Genomic DNA, 19965 nt, shown 5'->3' with positions numbered 1-19965 from the left:
ACCAATCAGCGCACTGTAGCTGAGCGTGTCGGCCTTTCTGGACACATGCGCACTGTCGCCGCTGGGGAGATGGCTAGCTGTCGGGTTTTGCGCCAAGTCTGGTGTGGCTGCCGGCGGGGGCCGGGGGTCCGCCCAGGGTCCCAGGCCTCAAGCTTTGGCACCGAAGCCGGGTGATTAGGCCTCCCTCTGCCTCTTTGTGTGGGTGGGACGTTGGGGCCGGGGTAAGGTGTGTGTGGGATCTGGATTTAGGTGGGCATGGATTCTAATTCCGCTACTACTGTGTGACCCTGAACTACTCATTTGGTTTCTCTGAGCTTCACGTCCTTCCTGCAAAATGGGCGCCGTTGTTTATGAATTTTCGGGAGGCTCATCCAGGCATTTTCAGGCATTTGTAGGAGGTGGCAGGATTTAAGATGTGTGAAGATAAGAATGGACACACCTCAGGAAACAGTGATCTCCCTGTTGCTTACCCCACCTTTTCCAGACATCAGCTGCGCCGAGGAGGATCCAGCAAGCGGTCTGGGCCGTTGGGGGACCAGCCATTCGCGGGGGTGCTGCAGCTAGAGAATCTCACCCGGGAAGGGCTGGTTGATGTGCTGAGGGCAGCCGTAGTGGACCAGAGAGGTGAGGGCTGGGAGGGGCAGCTGCACAGAGATCTGGGAGGGCAGCCTGCGGCTCAGAGCCTTCTGCGGGCTGACTGGGCTCCCTAACAAAATCTTTGCGGGTCATATCCGGGTTCTGCCTCCCACTAGTGGTATGACCTGGAACCAGCCACGTAATCTGCCCAAGCCTCAGCATCATGGGAATAGGGGTGTGAGGGTGCAAATAACTAGAGAGCCTTGAACATGGTAGGCACTTGGTAATAAGAATTGTCATAATAAATTATTTATGGACAAAACGTAGGCTTTGAAATCAGATCTAAGCTCTGTAATCACCTTACTGTGTGACTTTAGGAAAATAATTTCTGTGGACCCAAGTCGCCAGTGATTTAATTTTCTCAGCTATTTACTGAGCATAGGTTCTATTCCACTGTTCCAGACACAGTTATACCGTGCTGAACAAGATAAATATGGTTCCTACTCTGAGGGAGCCAATATTTGAGTGGGAGAAATGGGTTAACCAGAAATAAATGGACAAGGTACTTACTACTGATCAGGGTGTTATAACCGTGTGGCTGACATTAGATGGAGATTCAGGCCTCTCTGTGGTAGTGACATTTGAGCCAACATGATGTGAAAGAGCCAGACAGGTGAAAATCAGGGACTGAGGAGACAGCAGGTATAAAAGCCTAAAGTGGCAACAAGCTTAGCATATGCCAAGGACTGAAAGAACTTCTGTTTAGGGTGTGGTTGATAACTCATGTCTGAGAGTTGTAGTGGGGACACAAGAGAAGTTGAATTGAGAAAGTACTTTATAAACTCCAGTTGCTGCTTTTGTGTCACTGATGCTCACATACTGTATGTTCTAGGACCTCTTGTTACACTGAATAAGCCACCAGGTCTACCAGTGACAGGTATGGTCAGGGGGAGGGGAGGTAGTGGAATAGGGTTTGATGGCTCTGAGGGATTGGATAATGAAAAGAAGGAGATGGTGGCATGAAGCCAAAGGCCTCTGAGAGCAGCTTGTACTTTTCCTTCTTTCCCCCCCGCCCCAGGAAAACCAGGGGAGCTGACATTGTTCTCGGTGCTGCCAGAGCTGAGCCAGTCGCTGGGGCTTAAGGATCGGGAGCTCCAGGTTGTCCAGGCATCTGGGAAGTAAGTGGTGGGCGGTGATGGGAGAATAGCAGGACAGGCCTCCATCTTGGGTGAGGGAGCAGTTGCTTGGAAATAGGCTGAGACATGTTCCCTAGGCTGGTTTGGGATCACAGAGGAAGGATGCAAGGAAAAGGAGGGAGCGGACAGATCTGGGTTCATATCCGTGTGCACAAACTGTGATCTTAGGCAAAGCATGAAACTTCACTGAGCCTCAGTTCCCTTAATCATAAAGTAGAGCAGTGCTTTGTGTGCAGTCACTTCTTCAATCCCATAATCATGGCAGGCATTGCTGGTTGATCCACAATATTCTTTCTTCTAACTGCCATCAATTAGAGCTGGTACTTGAGATGAAATATGCTTTTGGGGAATTTAATTATTTACAAGCCAATATATACAAAATTCCTACTACAGTGCCCAGCACATTGTAGGCATTCAGCAGTGGATGGTAATTGTTACAACATTTGGCTGTGAGCTCCTTGGGAACCAGTGGAGAATGAGAAACTCATTAAATTATGTAGTCTTATTATTAAACATGAGGAAGTCAGGGTTATAGTACTGGTGTGACCTCTTGGCCTTAAGCAGGCCTGTGTTCCTTCCAAGGGGTCTCCCTTTTTTGTAGGTGAGCCCAGAAGACTTTAACTTCTGTGATTTATCCTCTTTCTCCAGAGACACCTCTGGGCTTGTACTCCTTTCCAGCTGTCCTCAGACAGCGAGCCGCCTGCAGAAGTTCTTCATCCACTCACGGAGAGCCCAGAGACCCACAGCCACCTACTGGTGAGAGGGGATGGGAGGCTCCCCGGGGCAGTAGGAAAGTCCTGGCAAGCCGTCCTGTGACCTCTTCCTGCCTCTTTCTCAGTGCTGTCACTGATGGGATTCCAGCTACTTCTGAGGGGGATATCCAGGCAACTCTGAAACTGGAACACATTGATGGTGTTGATCTAGTAAGTCAGGTCTGGGAGGGAAGAGGAGGGGACTCTCCAAATATATGATCCCTAAAGAGGAGTCAAGTGTATAGACTTGGGGTGGCTGGCTCTCTTGTCCCCTAAAACAGGCAAGTGACCACTGCTTATACTCTGGCTCCATCTGTTGGGAGCAGAGAGGGTCTGGGTGAGCTGCCAGATATGTGTGAAGCTTGTTCATTCTTGGGGGCTGACACCACAGGTAATTCCAGTGAAGTCCCCATCCCGGAAAGACTTCCAAGAAGGTGTCAAGAGGACCTTCAGCCACTTCCATGTGGTGGCCATGGGCTCTGGCTGTGCCCTGGTCCAGCTGCAGCCACGGACAGGTGGGTCTGGAACCTTGCCAGCCCTCACAACTGTATTTGGCTGGGGCGTGGGGAGGGGGAGTGGGAAGAAGGTGGTGGTGGTGGTAATGGCAGCTTGGGGAGCATTTGATGGTCTCTAAGAAGGAAGTAGTCAGACACAGCTGGAGGAGACAGCGCTTCTGCTGCCAGTCTGATGGTCATTCCTTTGTAGCCCATCTATTTTTTTTTTCTCTAAGTTTTTGATCTCTAAGTTTTGTTCTGTGGTTTCACTGTGCCTAATCTAGGTGTGTGGGCTCAGTTTTATTTATCTTCCTTAGAATTCACTTTGTTTCCTCAGTCTGAAAATCTATGTCATCAATCCCAGAAAGTTCTTTCTCTTCAAATGTTGCACCTCTTGCATTTTCTCTGTTCTCTTCCTTCTGAATGCCTGAGAGAGGTGTCTGACCTTCTCATTCTACTTACTAGGTCTCTTTTCTTTCATATTTTTCATTTCTTCATCCCGGTAATTCTTCATCTGGGTAATTTCTTTAGATCTATTTTCCAGGTGAATAGTTTTCTTTTCAGTTGGATCTGCCAATTCAGCCCATCCATTGACTGTATTTTTCTTTCACTTCTAGGAGTCCTATTTGGTTGTTTTACAAATAAAAATGGCCCTGAAAAATATAGAGCATCTTTTTTTCTCATATTTGTTCAAGTTAAACATACTGATATTTCTATATTTCTATTCTATATATATTTCTGTATTTTCATTGTCTGAAGTTCTGGAGAGCCTAATCCTATGGTGTTTCATGCTGACTCTCATACTTGGTAGATTTTCATTGCTCTGTGATTCAGGAATGTGGATTCACGTTCAGCTGGGCCTCTATCTGTGGAAATCTTTTGTTACCTCACTGTAAGTAGGGCCCTCGGGAGTGGTTCTGCCATTGGTTCTGCCAAATGCCCCAGAGCTATCAGTTTCAAGTTCTCTTTGAATATTAATGTCTTGGTTGGAAGTTCACAGATTACGCTGGTATTGAGTCCCAAACCTGTGAGAGTGGGCTCATGGTTGTGAATTCTCAGGGGAAAACTTCACTCCCTTCACCCATACCTAAGGTGATGACCTGTCTTCATCGGTGGCTAGCTTTTTCTCCTGGTTCACCCCTTTACTGAAGATGTAGCTCCTCTAGGATTTCATTTGGGTACCAAGGCCTCAGCCCTGGCCCCTAGGTAGCTACTTAAACCCAAGACCCCTGGATACCAAGATTTGCAGCATCCCTGGAATAGATGAAACGTTGGCACTTGTGTACTGTGGATTTGTTTTCCACTGGCTTTGGTCTTGGGGACCTTAATTTCCTCTGCCCAGCTCTGTATTTAAAAGGATGGTTCTTATATTTTTCTGGTATTTCTAGGTGGTTTAGAGCAAGAAATTTTTTAGATTATCCAGTCCACCATATTGCTAGACATGGAAGCAGAGTAGTAGCTCCTGGGTTTGAATCCCAGCTAATGGTAGTGGGCAAGTCACTTCTTTTTGAGCTTCAGTTTTCCTGTGTGAAGATGGGAATGATGATAGGACCCCCTTATCAGGCTGTCATGAGGATTAAATAAATTTACATATGTGAAGCACTTTGTACCATGCCTAGCACATAGCTCCCCATTTCTTTGTCAGGTTTCCCCAAAACCTGTTCAAATTGGGGTAAGCTAAAAACAGGGAAGGTATTGGCTCCCATAACTTAAAGTTTAGGCATGGCTAGATCTTGAGGCTCAGAGGATGTCCTCGGGATGTTCTTTCTGCATTTCTTTTTGCCTCCTGCATATTGGCTTCTCCCTCCCACAGGCTCTCCTCTGGGCACGGTAGAGATGGCCAGAGGCTCTGGCAGCTCCAGGCCTGCACCCACCAGTTTAGTACCCTAGCAGGAAAAAGCATTCCTTGTTTCCAGTAGCTTCAGCAGTAAATTCAGGGTTGTATCTCTTCATGAGCGAATCTTACAGGCTGGGTAGATTGATGGTTATGACGGTGCTGACCTGCTCTTGCGCCCTGCTCTGGAGTCGGGCGGTAGCATTGACCTCACTAAAACCACGTGATCTGTAAATGGGAGCAGAGTGGTGGTGTTTCCCCAGAGGAGAGGAGGGGATGATGATCCTGGGTGGGACAGAAAGAGCAACTGCCTACCATCTGTCCTCTGTCTCCTGTCCCCCAGTGTTCCCCAGTCAACTCCAGGTACACATGGTACTACAGCTCTGCCCTGTGCTTGGGGATCACACATACTCTGCCCGTGTGGGCACTGTCCTGGGCCAGCGCTTTCTACTGCCAGCTGAGAGCACCAAGCCCCAAAGACAGGTACCCACACCCACCTACCTATTGTTTCGGGGGGTGGGCTGTGGGGTGAGGGTGGGCAGCACCTTCAGACATTAGCTATGAAGTCTAGGACTGAGTGGCCGCCCTCTTGGCTTCCAGAGCTATTTATAAGCCCTGTCTTACTGTGTGCCTTGAGCAAGTAACATCCCCTCTCTTAGGCCTTGTTCTGCCCATCTGTTCAATAAGGGACTTGAACCAGCTGATTTCTCAAGGCCCTTTTAAGTCCGTTGTTCTTTATGTCCCTGGTGTAAGGACTAAACATAATTGTGTGTGGGTTATGGTTACTCTATGTGCTCTAACAGAGTTACCCCAAAGTCCCAGAGTTTAACACAACAGTTTCCCTCCCATTAAATCTAATGAATGGGGGTGGGGTAGGGATGGGCTTTACCCCAAGGTCACTCAGGGACCCAGGCATTGCCATGCAGCCAGCAGATGAAGGGAGACAGTACAGTGCAGGTCCATTTGGGAGGTTTTCATGAGTCAGGTCTGGCAGTGGCTTGCTTATACTTGCACTCCTGTTCCATTGGCTAAAACTATCACGTGGCATACAGTTAATAAAACTGCAAGAGGGACTCAAAAATGTTTAGCTGTGTGCCAGGTGGGAACTGATTTGATGAACGCTAGCCAGTCTCTGCCATAGTGTGATGGTATATGTGAGTGTGTGTTTGTGTAGAGAATACAAATAAGAAACTATGGACAGGGAGGGAGCAGGGGAGGGAAGACCTGCCTTACTTCCATTTTTGGTTAGAGCTGGTTGGAACTCAACCTGGCTGAATGCTGACATGCCTCTCCCGCCCCAGGTCCTGGACGAAGCCCTCCTCAGACGCCTCTGCCTGACCCCGGCTCAGGCTGCCCAACTGCCCTTGCATCTCCACCTGCGCTGTCTCCATCTTCCAGGCATGAGGCCCAGGGAGGCCCCCATGAAGCTTCTGGCACCCCTACCCCCTTATTTCTCCAGGACCCTACAGTGCCTGGGGCTCCGCCAACAATAGTCCTCCTTCTGTTCCTTCTGTTTCCACTGGCAAACAGTGGGGATGGAGGTGAGGGGAGAGGAGGATGAACCTACCATCAGGCCTGAGGAGAATGAGGTCAGTGCTCAACATGCACTGAGGCCATGCTTTAAGATCCTGGGCTCTGCATTCGGACAAACCTAAGATCAGGGCCTGGCTAGGCCACTTGCTGTATGGTGTTAGGCAGATGACTTCACCTCTCTGCTGAGTTAATAAAAGTACCTACCTCATAGTATGGTTTTGACGATTTGCTGAGAAAGTAAACGTTTATCATGGAGCATACTTTCTGCTGAGTTCAGTATGCAATTTTATTTGGCTGTTTCTGTCCCAGTTCTAGCTGAGAGGAAATATCTAACTTTTTTGTCATTTAGTTGTGCTAAAATACATATAACAAAATTTACCATCTTAACCATTTGTTTTAAACATTTTTTTAAAGATTATTTATTTATTTATTTGACAGACAGAGATCACAAGTAGGCAGAGAGGCAGGCAGAGAGAAAGGGGGAAGCAGGCTCGCTGCTGAGCAGAGAGCCTGATATGGGACTCAATCCCAGGACCCCGAGATCATGACCTGAGCCGAAGGCAGAGGCTTAACCCACTGACCCACCCAGGTGCCCCAGCCATCTTAACCATTTTTAAGTGAGCAGTTCAGTGGCATTAAGTATGTTCACATTGTAGTGCAACTGTCACATCCCATCAGCCTGAAGAACTGAAACTCTGCCCCTTTAAACACTGACACCCCATCCTCCCACCTCCCAGTAGCCCCATTCTCCTCTGTGTCTATGAATCTGATTACTCCAGGGACTTCATATAAGTAAAGACCTTAGACCTTTTATGTGAAAAAATTGTGAGATATATCAAACATATGAAGAGTACATAAATAGTTCTGTGATTTAAAGAGTAATTATAAGGCGACTCCCATATAAGCACCACTTGGCACGAAATAGAAACATACCTCTCCTTCCCTGTTAGGGTAGCAGTTCTCAACCCTGGCCCCACATTAGAACCCCCTCAGTGAAACTTTTAAAAAGCCCCTTCCTTCCCTGGGATTCTGCACCCTAAAGATACCAATTTAATCAGTCTGGGCTGGAGATTCTGGCATCGATCTTTTTTGAATCTCCCGGAGGGGTTCTACTGTTCAGTCTAGGTTGGAGGCCCCTTCCCTGACATGGGAGCTTTCCTTGTTTGTCTTAAGTTTTTCCACCAAATATACATCCCTAAACAACATATTTTGTTTAGCCCAATTCTAAAGTTTCCGTAAATGGAGTCGTGCTATCTATGTATATACTCTTCAGCGATTTGTTCTTGTTCCACACTGTGAAATGCATCTGTGTTGTGTGCTATGGGTTTGAATTCCAGTGCATGACTCTCCCAGTTGATCCATTCTACTGTTAACATCATCATTCAGCTCTTAGCACAACACTGGTGTGAAGCTGCTCATGTGCATTTCCTGGTTCAGTTATGTCAGAGATGCTGGCAGAGTGTATGTATCTTCACTTGACTAGCGTATTGGTTTCCTAGGACTGCTGTAACAAAATTACCACAATCTGAGTGGCTTAAGATAACAGAAACTGATTTTCTCAGAGATCTGTCTGGAGGCCAAAAGTCTGAGATGAAGGTGTCAACAGGGCTGTGCTCTCTGAAGTCTCTAGGGATGAATCCTTGCCTCTTCCAGCTCCTGGTGGCTGCAAGCCTTGACTTATGGCCACATCACATCAGTCTGCCCTCATCTTCACATGGTCTTCTCATGTCTGCGTCTTCTAAGGACACTTGTCATTGCATTTAGGGCTCACCTGGATAATCCAGAGTACTCTCATCTCAAGATCTTTAACTTAATCACATCTATGAAGACCATTTTTCCAAATTAACTTATTCACAGGTTCCAGGCAGATATATCTTTTGGGGGAAGGGAGGCTAACATTCAACTTACTACAACTAAGAAATACCAGTTTTTCAGATGGGTGTGGCTGGTCGGATATTTCTTTCTAGGAGACCATGGGCCCTTGCTGAGGAAGGAACAGACCAACTCGCTCTGGAGAAGGGCTGGTGTTTAGGTGAGGTCCATCCTTCCCCCATCTCGTGGTGTAAATCTGACACCTGTTAGATGTTACTCTGCTGCTGGGCCAGGTTCTCCCCTGGACTTGGGCCTTGGGGATCTCCCAGTGGTGAGCAGTCTGGCAATACGTCCTAGCCTTCTCATTGCCACATGATCTTGGGCAAGCCATGTCTCCTCCTTCAGACTCCCGTTTCTTCATCTACAAAGTGAGGCTTATCCCCCAATCCAAGATCAGAGATGCCAGAGAGACACTGCATAGGAAACCCCATGCCTGTTGCTATGGGGTGGAATTCTGGCCCTTTGCTTTGTGGAAGGGTGTCTGACAGCCTCTAGCTCTCACTCTGGATGTTGGGGCACAGGGCCTCAGCCTACTCTCTCTTCACCATCCAACAGAAATGGAGCCAAGCCCAGGAAACTTCACTTGCTTCTTTTTATTTGGCGCTGCATCCAGGACAGGGGCAGTGAGGACCAAAGCAAGGGCTTCTCTGGCTTCACGTCCCCCATGCCCCCTAGTTCCTGGTATGCTTTGATAAAGGGCAGGGGTCCTGGAAGGCTCAGTGTTTTCATGAAGCATGCCTCAGCCTTGGGTTTGTCACAGAGTCTGGTCTTGAACTTGCCTTTGGCTTTGATCTTCCTGTAGGTGCTAGGAAGATTTCCAACTTCAAAAGGTAGAGGCCACAAGGTACTTCCAGGATGGGGACCACGAAGGCGCTGGGAAGCAACAGCCTCGGTGTGAAAGGGGGGAAGAGGTGGAAGAGATGATCAAGAAATCTGTTCAGGAAGGGGGTTCTGAGGGAAAAAAGCCCTTCCCTTCTGGCTCCAGCCTGCCTGAGACCTGCCCTTGCCTGTGCCCTCCAGCCCTGACCCTAGAGCCCTGTATTCAGCACTGCCCACCAGGGTGCAAGTCACAGTTCAAGGCCCACCTTTCTTGGTTTTAGGACGCTGGAAGCCAGCTTGAGCTCAGAGTTAGGTGGGAAGGAAATCAAAACCTTGGCAGTAGGTAGAGTCATCAAGGCCTTGCCTGTGGTCGACAGGGCCTGAGAGCCCACCAGCTTGCTGTGTTGCAGTCTGAGGACCCGCCCCTGGGATCGGAGAACATGGGGAGAAGGCAGCCGGGCCTTGGTGTGGACACTGGGGAAGTGGGAAGGGGCTGTGGGAGCAAAAGGGGCCATGAGGGCCTGGGGAAGGTCCAAGGCCGACAAGCTGCCCCTCAGGGAGAGCATGAAGGGTGGGGAGGTGGGGGAAGAGGAAGGCTTGGGGTTTGAGATGACAGATGGAGCCCTCCCAGTTCCTCCTCCAGAGGCCATGGGAAGAACACAGGATTTGGAGTCCAACAGACCTGGGTCTGCATCCCAGCTCTGCCCCTTCTGAGATGTGCAACCTCGGGCAACTTCCTTATACTTCCTGATACCTCGGCTGGAAAATGGGGATAATAGCACCTACCTTGCTAGGTTGTGAGGACTAAAGGAGCTGGTTAGGTAGCAGCACAGTGCAAACTGTTAAATGCTGTAATTAGCCCCTTTCCCCCAGAGGCAACTCTGCATGGAGGCAAAGGCAGAATACTGCAGCAGGCAAAGCTTGGGCTCTGGAGAGAGATGGACCCGGGATTGAGTCCTGGCATTTGAAATAAGTCCAGCTGCCTTGCAGGGTGGCTACTTTGGGAGAGAACAATACTCATTTGGACGTGCATTTAAAAAAAAAATACTTTGGAAGTGATGGCTTTTCCTTGCTACTAGTGTCTTCTAGGTGGGGCAATGGTGGGGTTGCAAATCCAGGTGGTTAGGACGGGGGGGCTTGAAGAGCAGGAAGAAATTGCCTTGGGACCCCAGGGTGTTTTACGGGAATGATCTTACCCAGGGCCTGGGGGTTCTTCGGACTCAATGGCAATCTGTTCAAGGGGTGGGGTTGCCTGTCTCCACTAGCAAAGGTCATGGTGAAAATGCAGCCCATCCTGGTGCTGGGGGGCTCCCACTTCCGGAGGTTGGGGTAGACCAGGGCTGTGGCACTTTTCGCCTTGCCTTTCTTCCCCTTTCCGGGGGCCGAGGTGGTGGCAGTGAAGGTTGGCTTCTCAGTGTGCCCCAGACTCCTGGCCCCAGCAACTTTCCTAGGAGCTGACTTGTGGATAAGGGTCCCCGAGTCCTTGCCTTCCCCAGAGCCTCTCTGGGTCAGCAGGTGAGGGAGTGCTGGGCGGACCCCCATCCGCCGGTGACACATTGCCAGGGGCTTCTTGATGGTGGAGCCCTCTACTAGGAGCCGGATACCCACATACTGAGGTACCTCCACGGCAGGCTGTGGAAAAGAAGAGGAGATGAGGACTGTTCAGACAGTGATGCTGGATGCTGGAATCCTAGGCCCAGAAGGAATCAGGACAGAGATGGATGAAATTAATCTCTGGGCTAAGAAACAGGAAGCCCACCTCTGTCCTCTAAGGAGTCTGGCTCCGGAGGCCTGAATCAATACCTAGAAAGTTAAAAAAAAAAAAAAACCAACCTAGAAAGTCACAGAGTCCCTGGGATTAGTAACTCAGTGGAGTCAGAGAGCCTTAACCATGCTACCACCAGCACTCCCTACCTTTTACCCTCCCCTAAGTTCTCCCAGCCCCTGCTGAAATGTGTATGGCTCTGCTCCACAGGCCACTGCTGACAGACAGCTTCCTGAGTTAAGCCAGAGTCTCTGCAGACAGAATTTGAGTTGTGTCACCCAGACAGATAAGAGGCTTGGAGCCTGTCTGGAGCCCTGCATGAACCCATTATGGGGAAGCAGAAATTAAGAGCTTTAATGAAGGCATTCTACTAAGAGACTGAAGTAGCAAATTTGCAGAAGGAGGCAGAGAAAAAGGTCCAAGAGAGGAGCTCCTGTACAATTTTCAGTTCCTATTAAGCCAGCTGTACACCCTGTAGCTAGGCTCCAGAAAAGCCCCCTGTGTCTTGCTAATGACCCCCCCCTTAACCTTGAGGTACTCTGAGGTATTTTCTGTGTCAGGAGAATAACCTGATTAGAATCTAAACATCAGAATCACTTGGATCTTGTTAAAAATAACCAAGCCCACAAAACCCAACTGATCAAAGGAGGCAAGAATCAAAACTGGGTATCAAAACAAGTTGGTGAAAAGGATGACAGGAAAATGTGTCATGTGCACACAGCCTCGGCATCACTTTACAGAGTAAGTGATCATTGCCAGAGGGAGGAGCCAAGTGACAATGGAGAGATCTGGTAGCCACTGCCCTAACCCTGTGGTCAGACTTAGCATCACTAATCAGGAGACAGTCCAACAGTGTATGCCTTGTGATAGCATATAAGGCACTCAGTATCACCTCTCAAGTGTTCTTGCCAAAAATGTTTAACCTGAACCTCACCAAGCTGTTTGGCCTAACTTCTAGTTTACAGGACATTGAGATAACAGAAGAACAAGCTAAACAGCACCACGAAGAAACAATCAGATAAATCCAAAATGTGGGGCAGTTCTACAAAACAACCAGCCTGGTCCCTTCAAAAGTTCCAAACAAACTATGGAGGAAGAAAAAGCAGTGCTGCTGCTCTAGATTAAAAGAAATTAAAGATCACCCAAAGGAATAAAACCTGTGACAAATGGAATCAAGGAAGTGAAAGACCTGTACATTGGAAACTAAGATACCAATGAAAAAAACTGAAGACACAAATAAACAGAAAGATATTCTTGGCTCATGGATTGGAAGAATTAATGTTATTAAAATGTCCACATGACCCAAAGCAATCTATAGATTCAATGCAATCTCTATCAAAATTCCAATGGCATTTTTCACAAAAATAGAAAAATTAATCCTATATCCTGTATGGAACCACAAAAGACGCTGCACAGTCCAAACAATCTTTTTTTTTTTTTTTTAAGATTTTTAAGCCATCTTTATACCCAACATGGGGCTCAAAATCATGACCCTGAGATTAAGAGTCACATACTCCACCAACTGAGCCAGCTAGGAGCCCTCAAAACAATTCTGAGAAAGGAGAACAAAGCTGGAAGCATCACACTTACTGACTTCAAACTGTATTACAAAGCTGTAGCAATCAAACAGTATGGTACTGGCATAAAAGCAGACACCTAGATCAAATGAACAGAATATAGAACTGCCTAGAAATAAAGTCACACATACAAGGTGAATTAATTTATGACAAAGGGGATACAAAAAGTATCTCCTTCAGTCTCTTCAATAAATGGTACTAGGAAAACTAGAAGCCACATGCAAAAGAACGAACCCAGACCACAATTTATAGCACACATAAAAACCAACTCAAAATAGATTAAAGTGAATTTAAGACCTGAAACCATAAAACCCTTAGAAGAAAACACTGGCAGTACTAAGCTCCTTGCCATCAATCTTGGCAATGATTTTTTTGGATTTGATACCAAAAGTAAAGGCAATAAAAGCAAAAATAAAAACATGGGACTATAACTAAAAAGCTTCTGCACAACAAAGGAAACCATCAACAAAGTGAAAAGGCAACTCACCAAATGGGAGAAAGTATTTGCAAATCATATATCTGATAAGGGGCTTATATCTAAAATATATAAAGAACTCCTATAAGTCAATGGCAAAAACACAAGTAATCTGATTTAAAAATGGGCAGAGGATCTGAACAGACATTTTTCCAAAGATGACAGACAGATGGCCAACAGGCACATGAAAAGGTGCTCAACGTCACACTAATCTTGGGGGAACTCCAAGTCAAAACCATATGGGATATCACCTCACACATGTAAAATGGCTATTTTCAAAAAGGTAAGAAACAAGTGTTGGTAAGGATGTAAAGAAAAGGGAACGCTTGTGAACTGTTAGTAAGAACTGGTGCAGCCACTGTGGGAAATAGCATGGAGCTTCCTCAAAAAATTAAAAATAGAATTATCATATGATCCAGCAATTCCACTTCTGAGTATTTATCTGAAGGGAAAGAAAGTATTCCTATCTTGAATATCTGTACCCCCATGTGCATGGCAGCCCATCAATGGATGAATGAATAAAGAAAATGTGACTGTCTGTTTAGCTAGCTAGCTAACTAGCAATCATGGAATATTATTTAGACATAAAAAAGAAGGAAATATTACCTTTTGTGATAAAATGGTTGGGCTTTGAGAGCATCACACTAAGTGAAATAAGTCAGAAAGATCAATATTTCATGATGTAAATTATATGTGAAATCTAAAATAAAAATAAAAACAAAAATAAAACCTACAACTCTTAACTCATAGAGAGCCAATTAGCAGTTGCCAGAGGCAGTGGTGAAATGGATGAAGGGGGTCAAAAGGTACAAACATCCAGTTATAAAATAAGCAAATCATGGGGGCGCCTGGTTGGCTCAGTCAGTTAAGTGGCCAACTCTTGATTTCAGCTCAAGTCATGAACCAAGGGTTATGAGATCGAGACCCTTCTCAGGCTATGGAACCTGCTTAAGATTCTATCTCTTCCTCTTCTTCTAGCCCTCCCCACCCTGCTCTCTCCCCATCTCTTAAAAAAGAAAAAAAAAAAGTAAATCATGGATGTCATGTACAGCATGGTAACTACAGTTGATACTGTATTGCATATTTGAAAGTTGCTAAGAAAGTAGATCTTAAAAGTTTTCATCAGAAGAAAATAAAATTATAACTATGTGTGGTAATGGATGTTAACTAGACTTATTGTGGTGATCATTTCACAACATATTTAAATATCAAATATAGGGGTGCCTGGATGGCTCAGTGGGTTAAAGCCTCTGCCTTCGGCTCAGGTCATGATCTCAGGGTCCTGGGATCGAGCCTGGTGTTGGGCTCTCTGCTTAGCAGGGAGCCTACTTCCTCCTTTCTCTCTGCCTGCCTCTCTGCCTACTTGTGATTTCTATCTGTCAAATAAATAAATAAATAAAATCTTTAAAAATAAATAAATAAATAAAAACAAATATCAAATATATACATATACAAATATTGTATACTTTAAGTAAATATAATACTTACAAGTCAGTTATGTCTCAGTAAGAGAGATCTAAGACTGATCTAAGTCCTTCAAAGCAGCTACAGATCTTTTAAGCAGCCCAAGGTATATCCATAGGTCTTATGTTTAAATCTTCAAGACATTTTAAGTTAACAGAGAGGGTTATAGGCACGCTCTCTGTTAACAGCAGGGCTTTTTTGTGAGGACTATTGTCCTATGGCAGGGTCACAGAGAAAAGAGTTCTAAGGTTTGTGAATATGGCTATTGTGTAATAGAACAGATTATAAATTGATACATAAGAAACCCACAATGGTTTTTTTAAAATATCCACTTGGGGTGCCTGGGTGGCTTAGTGGGTGAAAGCCTCTGCCTTCAACTCAGGTCATGATCTCAGGGTCCTGGGATCGAGTCCTGCATCTGGCTCTCTGCTCTGCAGGGAGCCTGCTTCCTCCTCCTCTCTCTCTCTCTGCCTGCCTCTCTGCCTACTTGTGATCTTTGTCTGTCAAATAAATAAATAAAATCTTTAAAAAAAAATCCACTTGGTCTAAAAGGGACAGATACAATATGAAATGAAAGAGGCTTCTGTACCCCCAAATTTCTATGAGTATGTAACAGACTAAGAACTATTGTGGATGTTCATGGAAAAGGAAGGATGATTCAGGGCTGAACTGAGATCCCAATGGATGGAACCAAGAGCCACAGAGAACTCCTAGGAAGTAACCCTTGAAATTGGTTTTCTGACTTCTAAAAATCTTATTCCATTCCAATAAGTAGACTCAAATCTCTTTCTGGAACAAGGGGAGTAAAATTATTACAAAGGAGTAAAATAATAATAATAATATTAACAGCAGTAGCAGCAGCAGCTTCTACTCACTCTTACCCCACATCCAGACCTTATATGTGATGCCATTGTGAAACACCCAACAATCTTATTAGGTAGTAACAGTAGCTAAAATCTGTAGCACTGACTATGTTCTAGCATTGTTTTAAAGGGCTTTACTTATGTCAACTCATTTAATTATCAAAACCTTATAAAGTAGGGACTATTTGCAATCTTACTTTACAGATCAGGAGACTGAGTGCCACAGGGGTCAGGAAACTGTCCCAAGCCAAACAGCTCATAGTTACTGAGTAGGAATTTGAACCCAGGGAGGTTTTGCTTTTAACACTTTGCTATATGCCTCTCCAGAAATATGGCTCACGTGTATATTTTTGTTGTTGTTAGTGTTACAATTAATTTTCTTAAATTCCAGCATAGTTAACATACCATGTTACATCAGTTTCAGGTCTTCGATATAGCAATATAGTGATTCAGCCCTTCCATGCATCACCCCATGCTCATCACAACCCTCCTTAATCCCCACCACCTGTTTCACCCATCCACCACCTGCCTCCCCTCCCTAACCATCAGTTTGTTCTCCATAGTTAAGCATCTGGTTTTGGGTTTATTTTTTTTTCTTCCCTTAGTTTTTGTTTCTTAAATTCCACATATGAGTGAAATCATATGGTATTTGCCTTTCTCTTACAGGCTTATTTTACTTAGCATTATACTCTCTAGCTTCATCCATGTTGTTATAAATGGCAAGATTTCATCTTTATGGCTGAATGATGTTTCACTGTATATACTACACTTTCTTTATCTATCGATGGACACTTAGGCTATATCCATAATTTGGCCATTGTAAATAATGCTGCAGTGAACAGAGGGTGCATATATATCCCTTCAAATTAGTGTTTTTGTATTCTTTGGGTAAATACCCAGTAGTGCAATGACCAGATCATAGGGATGATCCACACATATTAACTCATCTTCATCCTCCCAAACCCTATGAGAAAGATGGTAATGGCATCTCCATTTTACAGATGAGGAAACGGAGGCTCAAGGGTAGAAGTGGTGTTACTGAGACAGCGTAGCAGGACCAGAACTTGAACCAGTTCTGTCCAACTGCAATGCCCTATGTTTCACTTTAGGGACGCCTGGAAAGGGGTGCAGACTCCCCAGGGTCTTGTCTGGGCTCTACCTCACCTGCTTGTAGATGAGCTCAAAGGCTCCTGTGTCACAGTTTCGGTCTAGCCGCCGGTCGATGACCACGCGCAGGGTGTCAGCTTGCACACCTGCACACAGCCGGGCGGTGACAGCAGTGGAGGGGGCCATGGTGGGGCTGGCATTGATCTCGATCAGCCAGGGCTGGAAGTCCTCACCAAACACAAAGTCAGCACCGTAGAGCTCAAAGCTGGCCTTCCGACACTGCACGGTGTCCTGGGAGGTCTGTAGGGCATGGATCACAGCAGCCTTCATGCCGGGCACAATGACGGTGGACCAAGCGTCTGGGGCCCCCATCTCCTTCAGGTGGGCCTGGAACTTCTGGCTCGACCACATGTTGTCCGAGGGCAGGAGTGGGTGCCGATGGCATGAATTCTCCAGGTGCTTCTGAATGGAGTTGTTGCACAGGTGCACTGAGCTGGGGCAGAGAGCAGAAAGCTGGGGTCTGGCTCCCTGAGCCTTTCCCACCCAAATGTGGGGAGGGCAGGCAGACCCTGGAACCACCCGTGGGCCATCCCAGATCATTTACCTTGAGATGGGACTCTGTGAGGAAGGGCAAGAAGGACAAAGGCCTGGGCCCTGCTATATTCTTGCAGGGCCAGAACCAGTCTCATCCCTCTGAGGGCACTCCCTGTGGGGCCACAGAACTATGTGCTTTAGTCTCAGTTAGCCCTCCCAGCGTCTGGAAGGTATTAAGGTGGGTAGGAGTGTGGGCCCTGTAGTCAACAAGACTGCTCAACACAAAAACAAAAACAAAAACAAAAAAACAAGACTGCTCACGGTCTACCATCACCACTGACTAGTTGAGATCTTTTCACCCAAGTGCTCCTTCACATCTGTAAAATGGGGGTCGTACTAGAACCCACTTCACCGGGATTTCATGAATGAGTGAGACAAAATGCATGAAGTGCTTAGCACCTGTCACATACGAAGAATTCAGTAACCGATAGCTATGAGTTTCATAATAATGCCTCCATTCTTCAGATGTGAGAAGTGAAGCCTCAATAGGTTTCACGTGACCAGTCACCCAGCTTAGCAGCTACAGCAATGAAATTTGAACCCAGGACTCAACAAGGCTTTTTTCTCATCCCCCAAGTTAACACTACAACTTGCCTCTCTCTTTTTGTATGTCTCCTGAGCCCTCTTACCCTGCTCTATGTTCCTTTTTTTTAAATAACATGTACCATCTTTAAACCTATTAGATAATTTTACTTATGTTCATTGCTTATCTATAAGAAACAGCATTAAAATGATACCTTATAAGCATAAAGTATTTAACTTCACTCGTTATAAAAGAGGTAAAATTAAAATAAGATAACCATTTTTGACTTAATGGCAAAAATAATCAACATTGTTGGGTAGGATGCAGGCAGATCATTTTATATATGCCCAGCTTATGTGCAGGAATTGTGAACTCTCGAGAACTGGGCTCTTATTTTGGTCATTGCTGTATCCCAAGTGCTTAGAACACCCTTGGTAGGTAGCTGTTGGATGGATGGAGGCCCTGACTGCCTGCAGTCTGTGTTTGGAGCCCAGTGTGGCATGGGGGATCCACCTCTTCCTTGCCAGCTCCCCAGCTAGACCAGCAGCTCAGAGAAGGTAAGGGAGAGGCTCACTTGTCAAGGTTCTTTAAAGAGAAGGGCTGTGTGGAGAAGCGGATGTAGCTGTCACGATAGAACCACACAGTAAGTGGGTTCCAGTCGGTCACCAGGAACCACTGTCTCAGGTCAAATTTGGTGCCAAAGATGAGCAGAGGCCGTTCAATATACTTCTGTACCACCCACTTGCCGTCCTTCATCATCATGGGATTGCCATCTACCAGCTTCAGCATCTCCTCCAGGTGGTCCATACACATGATGCCTACGTGGAGAAACAGGGTAGTCAGAGATCAGGTCAGGCTTGGGTGAGGAGAAGGACCAGGGGACCACAAACAGCTCATTTTAAGCCCTCATTCCCATAGAACTGATAGGGCCAAGTAGGTAAGGCTGCTTCCCTCGGAACCCTGTTCCCTTTGGGAAAGCTGAGAATCTGCTGAAGATTAAAACTTTTTTTTTTTATTAACCACTTCTGTTTGACTGAAAAGTAATATATGCACAGAAAAAAAAATCAAACCATATTGGGCTTTTTATTTTATTTTTTAAAAAAGATTTTATTTATTTGACAGAGAGAGAGAGATCACAAGTAGGCAGAGCAGCAGGCGGGTGGGGGGCGGTAGCAGGCTCCCGCCTGAGCAGGGAGCCCAATGTGGGGCTTGATCCTGGCACCCTGAGATCATGACCTAAGTCGAAGGCAGAAGCTTAACCCACTGAGCCACCCAGGTGCCCCCATATTGGGCTTTTTAAAAAACCATGTGCATTTATGACTTTGATTAGTTTTTTCCCAGTAATTAACAGAATATAAAATAACAAAAACAAAAAGCAGGCAGCCAACTGCTGCTTCTGGGTCCAGTGTATATCCTTCCAAGTTATGGGAGAGTTTATGTGCCTCCGTTTGTTAGGATTCTATATCTAAACATGTTAAAAATTTTAAATAGTTCTTGGCCCTTAGTGAGCATTCAGTAAACATTAATTCCTACCATTATTATTAGTTATCTGTAGAATAAATATCTAGCTATAGATTTCCTGGCTCCAGGGATATGTACATGCTTTCATTCTATACTACCCGAGATGTTCTACCAATTTGCACTCCCAGTAAAAGTGTAAGAGATTATGTATCTGCCCACATCCTACCCAACATTATTGATTATTTTGGCTATTCTTCTAAGTAGAAAATGGTTATCTTATTTTATCTCGTTTATAACAAGTGACATTAAGTATTTTATATATATAAAGCATCATTTTAATACTGATAATGATCAGTCATGTTGCAAACATACATATTCACAAATCAATCTCATTCCTTCATTCTTTGGTCCCCAAAGCAGCCCAATCACCTGCTAATGGCACAGAATAACCTGTGCTTTGTTCCCAAGCCAGATCCTTTCTCAAATGGCCAGAGTGATCACCAAGATTCCCAAGAATAGGATGCCCTGCATAACAAAAATTAAGGCTGTTCATATCCTTAGACACAGCAATTTTGTTTTTAGAAATATATCCTAAGGAAAGAAAGGCCACTAAGCTGTCTGCATAGGATGCTGATGATAGTTTTGCTTATTAACAGCAATTAGTCAGTAAACAAACAAACAGGGGAAAAAACTGGCTGCCATCTAAATATCCATCAGAAATGAATTAAGTGGGCGCCTGGGTGGCTCAGTGGGTTAAGCCGCTGCCTTCGGCTCAGGTCATGATCTCGGGGTCCTGGAATCGAGTCCCGCGTCGGGCTCTCTGCTCAGCAGGGAGCCTGCTTCCTTCTCTCTCTCTCTGCCTGCCTCTCAGTGTACTTGTGATTTCTCTCTGTCAAATAAATAAATAAAATATTTAAAAAAAAAAAAGAAATGAATTAAGTAAATCCATGACAGTATATATAAATAAGAGTGGAGTATGCAGCTGTAGAACAGAATGAGATAAGACAGCACATACTGTTCTTTAATATAATATCCCAAACTAAACACCACTAATCTACTA

The 19965-nt window shown here is 45.6% G+C and overlaps 2 protein-coding genes across 16 annotated transcripts in view; one reads left to right on the top strand and one right to left on the bottom strand.

The window, feature by feature from the left end:
• The first annotated feature begins 45 nt into the window (after positions 1 to 45).
• Positions 46 to 14195, top strand: RPUSD3 (RNA pseudouridine synthase D3). Of its 3 annotated transcripts, XM_059390275.1 has the most exons (9): positions 46 to 170; positions 485 to 624; positions 1469 to 1513; positions 1655 to 1754; positions 2421 to 2528; positions 2611 to 2695; positions 2916 to 3039; positions 5196 to 5335; positions 6154 to 6593. In XM_059390275.1, the coding sequence occupies exons 1-9, from the start codon at positions 46 to 48 to the stop codon at positions 6343 to 6345; spliced, it is 1059 nt and encodes a 352-aa protein (XP_059246258.1). In that variant the 3' UTR covers positions 6346 to 6593. The 3 variants fall into 3 exon arrangements, with proteins under 3 accessions (XP_059246258.1, XP_059246259.1, XP_059246260.1); XM_059390276.1 differs by lacking the exons at positions 5196 to 5335; positions 6154 to 6593 and adding an exon at positions 11800 to 14195 and having other exon boundaries at positions 49 to 170; XM_059390277.1 differs by lacking the exon at positions 6154 to 6593 and having other exon boundaries at positions 49 to 170; positions 2611 to 2699; positions 2874 to 3039; positions 5196 to 5313.
• Positions 6682 to 19965, bottom strand: part of TTLL3 (tubulin tyrosine ligase like 3) — a 27519-nt gene continuing 14235 nt past the window's right edge. For 10 of the 13 annotated variants that reach the window (XM_059390259.1, XM_059390265.1, XM_059390262.1 and 7 more), the window contains 5 exons: positions 18019 to 18262; positions 16385 to 16820; positions 10273 to 10708; positions 9343 to 9569; positions 6682 to 9130 (listed from right to left, as the gene is read on the bottom strand). In XM_059390259.1, the coding sequence (XP_059246242.1) occupies positions 8837 to 9130; positions 9343 to 9569; positions 10273 to 10708; positions 16385 to 16820; positions 18019 to 18262 (1637 nt within the window). In that variant the 3' untranslated portion in view covers positions 6682 to 8836. Of the gene's footprint in view, positions 9131 to 9188; positions 9570 to 10272; positions 10709 to 16384; positions 16821 to 18018; positions 18263 to 19965 lie in introns of those variants that run through there. The other 3 variants (XM_059390268.1, XM_059390272.1, XM_059390269.1) reach the window with 2 other exon arrangements.

This window comes from Mustela nigripes, chromosome 2 (genome assembly GCF_022355385.1).
Source record: "Mustela nigripes isolate SB6536 chromosome 2, MUSNIG.SB6536, whole genome shotgun sequence".
Classification (NCBI taxonomy): Eukaryota; Metazoa; Chordata; class Mammalia; order Carnivora; family Mustelidae; genus Mustela; species Mustela nigripes.
The sequence above is the reverse complement of the archived record's forward strand: the minus strand, read 5'-3'. Positions and strand labels throughout refer to the sequence as shown.

Excerpts from the sequence above, each read along its gene's own strand:
- RPUSD3 (XM_059390275.1), top strand. The coding sequence starts at position 46 with ATGCGCACTGTCGCCGCTGGGGAGATGGCTAGCTGTCGGGTTTTGCGC. Across the intron at positions 2,696-2,915 it reads ACATTGATGGTGTTGATCTA|GTAATTCCAGTGAAGTCCCC; the intron begins GTAAGTCAGGTC and ends CTGACACCACAG. Across the intron at positions 3,040-5,195 it reads CCAGCTGCAGCCACGGACAG|TGTTCCCCAGTCAACTCCAG; the intron begins GTGGGTCTGGAA and ends CCTGTCCCCCAG.